The following is a 6,768-nucleotide window of genomic DNA, read 5'->3' on the forward strand; positions in this document are numbered from 1 at the left end:
TGTTTCTTTATTTAAGGGTGTGTTTCTTTGGGTTGAAAATAGGGAGAATGAAAATAGAGGGAGGAAAATAGGGTGGAAAATGCTATTTTTCTCTATTTGGTTGGGAAAGGAAAATAGAGAGAGAGAAAACTTGGGAGAAAGTTCTCTCCTGGGCCCACATTTTTGTTCCTCCCAATTTGGAGGAAATTCTGGGGAGAAAAGTGCTTTTACAACACATTTACACAAATATCATTCTCACCTACCCTCATTCATGACTTGAAGACCCTCTCACCTATCCCACCTGATGACTTTTGCCCACAAATCATCTTATCACTTTCCTCTTCTCATTTTACCTTCACCAGCGTCCAGGTTCTCTTCTCTCTTCTTCTTCTTCTTCTTCCTTTATTTTTTTGTTCAACGTGACCTAATCCTTTGCCCAATTAAATTTATATGTACACTATTGTAATTTTTACATTATAATAAAAAAATAATATAAATTTATATATATGATATGGTAAATTTTATATTATTTAATAAGTACAAATAAATTTATTTATTACATATTATGTAACAAAGGTATAATAGTTAATTTATATAAATTACATTTTCCATCATTTCTTTTATCTCTTCAACCAAACAAAAGAGTTTTTCACTCTCCCATTTTTCTACCCCTCCAACCAAACACACAAGAAGGAAAACTAAATATTTTCCATCCTCCCACTTTTTCATCCTCCCACAATTTCCTATTCTCCTACTTTTTCACTCTTCCAACCAAACGAACCTAAGAGAGAAGCTAATTCAACAGTTTTAGTCCAATGGGCTTTTAGGTGTAATAAGATGGGCCCTATTTCTATCTTTGACCTTCCATACTCAATCCGATTAGAAGAAGAGGGAGATGGTGATAGGCCCGGTAGCTTTTTCGTGTTTGCTGTCGTGCTTATGTTGTATTGTTATGGTTGGTCAATTTAGCTTGTTTATTCAGACACCAAAGAGACTGCACCAAAAAAAAAAAAAAAAAAAAAAGGAAAGGAGGAGGTGGTAAATGGGTATGTGCATAGCACATACATGGTAGCGTCAAGCTTCAATTGCGGCTTGAATTGTAGACCTAAACCAAGTCCAACTCGATCCTAAATCAGGCTTGAAATTTCAACCTAGGATCCTAGACCCGACCGAGGCTCAAAATCCCAAGGTCCCAACCCAAACTTGTTCAGTTTTGGGTTAAGCTTGCACTTCTTCTAAATGAAGACTACCTATATAACAGAATCATTTACTTATAGGGCCAATTGGCTAGTGTAACATGAGAAATTATTAATTTCAAATTAATCCCTCTTATAATACTACAAGAGAACTGCCAAATACTCGGGCAAAAACAAATTTTGAAATACAAGCAGACTGCAGGTACAAATATTTAATCAATTTTGTTCTTCATCCCTGATCCACTTTGTAGCCACCCATTTTACACCTTTGATCACAGGGCAGCTGCCATGAAGTGACATCTGCCAAAGTTTTCAATTTATGAATTCTACAAGAAGCCAACAAACAGCAGGTACAATTCATGCAATTGTGAATGTCAACAATAGTGTTAAGGCCCTAGTAATTGGTTTTAATAGCTAAAAAATTTAACAGCGCTTTTAATGTAAGGTTTTCATATCCATCAAGCTACTATGTGTCCAACAATTGATTATGCTTCACCATAAAAAAGAAAAAGTAAGATTTGAATTTTGAACCCACAATTGATGATGCTACACTTAGTGGGTTTTGAACCCACAACCTCACCCTCCCTGTAGTTTTAAAAGTTATAAATTATATCATGAGGTCTAAAACTGTTACAAATTCAAAATTGAAGTTTCCTTAGTTTCAAATCAAAAACCAAACTTTAGTTTCAAATCAAACACTCACTTTTGAAATCGTATTAATTTAAACCCCCAATCAAATTCAAAAATCAAACCCCCACATCAAAACGAAAGTGTCCAGGGTTTAAATTGATATGACTATAAGTGTCTAGGGTTCGATTTGAAACTAGTAAAATCATAAGATTGTAATAGTCTTAAACCTCAGGATTTGATTTGAAACATTTAAAAATATAGGGTTTAATTTGAAACCACCCCTAAAATATAAGTTAAAATGTAATTTACCCAATAATTAATTTAGAGAGGTGTTACGTCTACAACATTTTTACAATAAATTATAAGTAGTTAGGTGTTATTGGTTTTAATTTGAACTTACCACTGAAATTTACTTTTCTATCCCACCAATAACAACCTATAACAACTTGTCACATAAGATTTGTTGTGAAAATGTTGTTAACATAGCATTTTTCCTTAATTAAAGGTTTTGGGAATCTGGAGAAGGTTTCTAACTGTAGACATTTGCAAGAATCTACGTATGTAAAGGCACCATAAGAGGAAAAGTTTAAAAGTAGCCACAACTTGGCAGAATGAGGTATTCTACAAACTGTTTAGTGGTTTAAAATTCGGCTAATCTCTATTGATAAGGATGATTTTCCCTGATTAAGAAACAACGGACTGTCTAATAAGAAAGATGAGAATGGTGCTAATGATAATGATGTTACTGACCGGATCAATTGTAGCATTTGGAAACATTGAATAAAATAGAAGTCCATCCCCTTTCCGTGGCTTCACTTTCAAACCAATACAGTCTTGGAAATCATAGCTTCCATCCATATTTAAGCCATTCTGCATGTCAGAGAACAGGATACATAAACCCCCAAAAGGGGAGAAATACAAAAAATCATGCATAGAATAATTAACAATAAGGTCAAAATTTCATCACACCCCAACACACCCCCCCCCCCCCCAAAAAAAAAAAAAAAAACTAAAAAGAGACAACAGAGGTCTTGATCTTACCTCAAATGGGAACATAGTTTCCCCTCCCTTGTCAACATCAGATAAATACAACAAGAAAGAAGCCATCTGTATGAGGGTTAAGATAAACGTTACAATTCTTTAGAATCATAAACTCCTTAATATTTATATCAAGTAATTCATATTCAAAGGATCAAGATGTGATCAAAACTTAGCATATTCTAGCCAAACACAGGTATCTGTAGCTATAGTAAGTAAATTTAAAAGAAGAAGAAGAACTGGAACAAAGCATGTCAAATGTAACAAGCAATGAAGAAACACTGAATATATGAAACTAAACACAATTGTGAGTGTATGATGTTCATTTGGTTTAAAGAAGTAAAACACAATTTTATTAAATAAATAAAAAAAATTACTGATAAAGCAGATCATTAAGGTTGTCAGGTGTATGAAGCCAAGATTTATAAACTCACAGTGAACTCATGCGATTGGAGATGAAAGTTCTGTTGTCAGTAGAACCTAAACTTAACGTCCTAGTGATATAAGTCCTATCTGAATATTTTTATAATTTAAGTTCCTCCCTATTTTTATGGAAATTAAAGTGCAAAAGATACTAGTCTTGCAATTTTCTTTCCTTCCAAAGAAACAAAACATACATTCTGTTTGAGAAAGAAATATGTTAATTTTAGAAAAATAATGAGAAGAGCTGTTCCTTGTTACATAAATCCTAGAAAATGGTTGTTTCATTGTCCAGCAGGTTACATGGAGCAAATCCCATAATTTTTTTCTTCCGCTCAAACTCTCTTTCAGAAGACAATCATGTAAACTGATGCAGCATCACCACCTTTGCTGTCAGCCCAAAACTGAAATGCAATTGCCTTCTACTTATATATTATAGAGTATAACATGGAAATTTGCTTATAATTTTTTTCAATATAACATGGAAATTTGCTTAAGAAACAAACAATGACAAACAAAAACCTATGCTTTTTGCTTAGAATGTACCCTTTGGCTCTTCTGTGGGCCATACTCAGCAGGATTGAATGCGTCATAATGAGAATTATACAACTGCCCAATCTCATACCGCAAGACATTGAATGCCTGAAACATGGTGATATCCTCAGACAATTTTAAAATTGCCCTGAAATAAAAGGTTAACTACTTTAACGAAAAAGAGAAACACGGAATTTAAATATAAGAATTTTCTAGGTAAGGAAATTTAGATCATTCATAAATTTGAATATAAGATAAAATAAGATAGTAGCAAAAGCAGAGAAGATAATATCAGTATTTCAGCACTGGTGATTTTGAACAAGTTAGTGATAGCTTACATTGGATCAGAATACACTAATGAAATTGGAAACCAAAAAAAAAAAAAGTCAGGAGATTTTCATTTAAATGATTCAGATATGTTCCAATCTTATTCATGAACTAAGTCAATTTCATTTACCATAAAAACCTGCCATATCTTTTTCTTGCTACCAAAAGAGAGAGAGAGAGTGTAGAGTAGAAACTGAAAATACGAGGACAACATAAGAAACTCTTTTCAGGTACTATAAAATTGGGTAGTTCATTTCTACTATAAAATCAGTGGGAGGGAGGAAATAAAGAGTGGGGGGCAGGAAGAGAGAGAGATCTCAAAGATATCAATGTAATGAGTTGTATATCTGCAAGTTTCGCTGTGAATCAATATAATTGGATGGTTCAAAAAAAGAACTTAAAAGGTACAATGTGAGATGCATAAGGAACCAATATCTGCAACTAAATTTGCCACTAAGTGCAGGGTAGCATCAAGAAATCTTCTTCTCCGTGGCCAGGAAAAGAATAGAGAAAAGAAGAAAAGAAAAGAACCAAGAAAAGAAAGCATTGTCCATGCTTCCATGGATACATTGTGATGGCATTTTTGTAATTATCTTCAGCAATACTTCGTTAGTCCCAATTATCATAAGATATTCCTGAAGATAGATTGTTACAATGTTACCTTTGGCAACAAACTTGCATATCTTTTACTTCGAATTTTTTAATAAGTAAAAGTTTCATTAAATGAATATTTCACTTTGAATTTATAGATAAGCATTAACAAAAATTGGTTATCATAAAATATAAAAACCTCAGGCCAATCAAATTGAAAACCTCACACAATAGTTTTATCTTCTAACCATGAGAGATGGAAAGAGAGTAACGATGATGAAGATGATAATACAATGACTAGTACCTCTCCATGGATCCTGGGAAGCATTGTTGCCCTCGCAATTTTTCTCTCAATGAAGTCCAAAGTTTTGTCTTCAGAAGCACTAATAAACACGCCAGAACTGTTCGACAGCAAGCATATATTAGCTATCAATAGAATTTCTCATCAACATAATCACTCCTGTTCTTAAAATTGATAGACTTCTTAAACCCATGATCACCAATGCCCATGTACACAAATTTAATTACCAGTACAACAAAAATTATATTTAATTGTATAGTAAACCAGCCGATGATGATAATCTCATGATTATTACAAATAATAATACTAAAAAGGAAAAGAGAAGAAGTTTCAAGATAATTACTTGAATTTCATTAATTTATTCATTGAGAAGAAGAGAGATAAGTTAAAAGCATAAAATGACTCTACTTATTTACTATATTTATTATCTCAATCACCCTTTAATTATAATATCAATAAATGGTCATCTTGAAATGCCTAATAATCTAATATAAAATAAAAAGTATGGTAACGGTATATATTATAATAAAAATACTGCACTCACAGTCTCACACACACAAACAAACACAAAGAAGGTACCTTGTTCTAATTCCCTGGGTGCTATTTGCAGTTTCTCCTGGTCTTAAAGCCACTGTCGACGGTCTAAGTCGCGGCTCAGCCAATTTTATTATGCTTTCACACTGTTCTGCTGTTGCGAAATTTGGAAAATATAGAGCCCTTGGTCTCCAGCTCAATACCTATTCATAGTTACAAATAAATTATTAAAAAAAAAAAAAAAAAAAAAAACCAAAAAAGTTTACAGTATTAGCTAAAAGTACTCTTTCTGAGCAACAAATAAGTACAAATTAATTTTTGCTACAAGCTTAGATCAGATTAGATATTTAAACTGTTGATTTTGTTTTTTTTGTTTTTTCTCTATGATCACATTCAAAACCGTAAAAATGCATCACAGAAAGAAAGAATCAGATTAAAATTCTAATCCAACTGAACTATTTTTAAAACTAAATGGAAAGAGCATAAAATCGAGTACCTGAAAGGGAATTGAAGTAATAGAATCGTCACCGGTCTCTCCAGAGTTCAACAAATTGTAGCGGCTCTCCTCCTCGTTGACCGAATCGAGTAGCCTCGACCTTGGCCTAGCACCAGAAATGTCCGGCACAGAGACCAGAGAGAAGAGAGCGGAGGCGTAGAAGCCAGCGAGGAAGAAGAAGGAGCATAAGAGAATGACAGACGGTAACCCTAGCTTGTTCGCCTTCAGGTTCAGCCTCAGGTTCCAATTTCCTTTCCCGTTTTTCCCTTTCATATTAGTATTATTAGTATGATTAATTCAAAAACGCGAAGCTCTGTTTATTTTTAGTACTGGTTTCTGTTTTTTCTCTTCGAGTTCGAGACCGTTTTAGTTTATATATATGTTGGTTTTGGCGTTGGGGGTTGGTGGGTCACAACTCTGAGTGTTAGAGAAAGAGAGACAATAATGAATTAAATAGAAGAGATCATCATGGCAACTCTGGTACGACACGGCGGGAATCTTCTTCGACAACGGGGTTCAATGACTTTTCTTTTATGACTATTACCAAACTATGTTGGATTTTCGTTGCCTTCTTAAATAGGAGTAAAATGTATAACAAATCTACGTTATTTTCGCAACACAATTTAATTTAAATTCACTTACTTGTTTTTCATCACTAATTACCAATAATAATCTACGGTAATAATAATGTTTAAAATTTGTTATAAAAATATTGTAAATAT

General features: G+C 33.2%; 1 protein-coding gene across 3 annotated transcripts; it reads right to left on the reverse strand.

Moving 5' to 3' along the window:
• Positions 1-1,234: 1,234 nt before the first annotated feature.
• On the reverse strand, positions 1,235-6,554 carry LOC112003486 (probable prolyl 4-hydroxylase 9). Of its 3 annotated transcripts, none has more exons than XM_024035701.2 (7): positions 6,047-6,551; positions 5,596-5,753; positions 5,020-5,116; positions 3,810-3,905; positions 2,847-2,912; positions 2,556-2,675; positions 1,235-1,475 (listed from the first exon to the last, which is right to left on the reverse strand). In XM_024035701.2, exons 1-7 carry the CDS (start codon positions 6,317-6,319, stop codon positions 1,392-1,394), a joined length of 894 nt encoding a protein of 297 aa, XP_023891469.2. In that variant the 5' UTR covers positions 6,320-6,551; the 3' UTR covers positions 1,235-1,391. The 3 variants fall into 3 exon arrangements, with proteins under 3 accessions (XP_023891469.2, XP_065625320.1, XP_065625319.1); XM_065769247.1 differs by having other exon boundaries at positions 1,318-1,501; positions 6,047-6,554; XM_065769248.1 differs by lacking the exon at positions 3,810-3,905 and having other exon boundaries at positions 6,047-6,554.
• Between the last annotated feature and the right edge of the window lie 214 nt (positions 6,555-6,768).

Source organism: Quercus suber, unplaced genomic scaffold (genome assembly GCF_002906115.3).
Source record: "Quercus suber isolate HL8 unplaced genomic scaffold, Cork oak 2.0 scaffold_1092, whole genome shotgun sequence".
Classification (NCBI taxonomy): Eukaryota; Viridiplantae; Streptophyta; class Magnoliopsida; order Fagales; family Fagaceae; genus Quercus; species Quercus suber.

Coding starts and splice junctions, on each gene's coding strand:
- LOC112003486 (XM_024035701.2), bottom strand. CDS start 6,319: ATGAAAGGGAAAAACGGGAAAGGAAATTGGAACCTGAGGCTGAACCTG. Junction 5,754..6,046: donor TTACTTCAATTCCCTTTCAG/GTACTCGATTTT, acceptor AACTATGAATAG/GTATTGAGCTGGAGACCAAG. Junction 1,476..2,555: donor CAAATGCTACAATTGATCCG/GTCAGTAACATC, acceptor AAACTTTGGCAG/ATGTCACTTCATGGCAGCTG.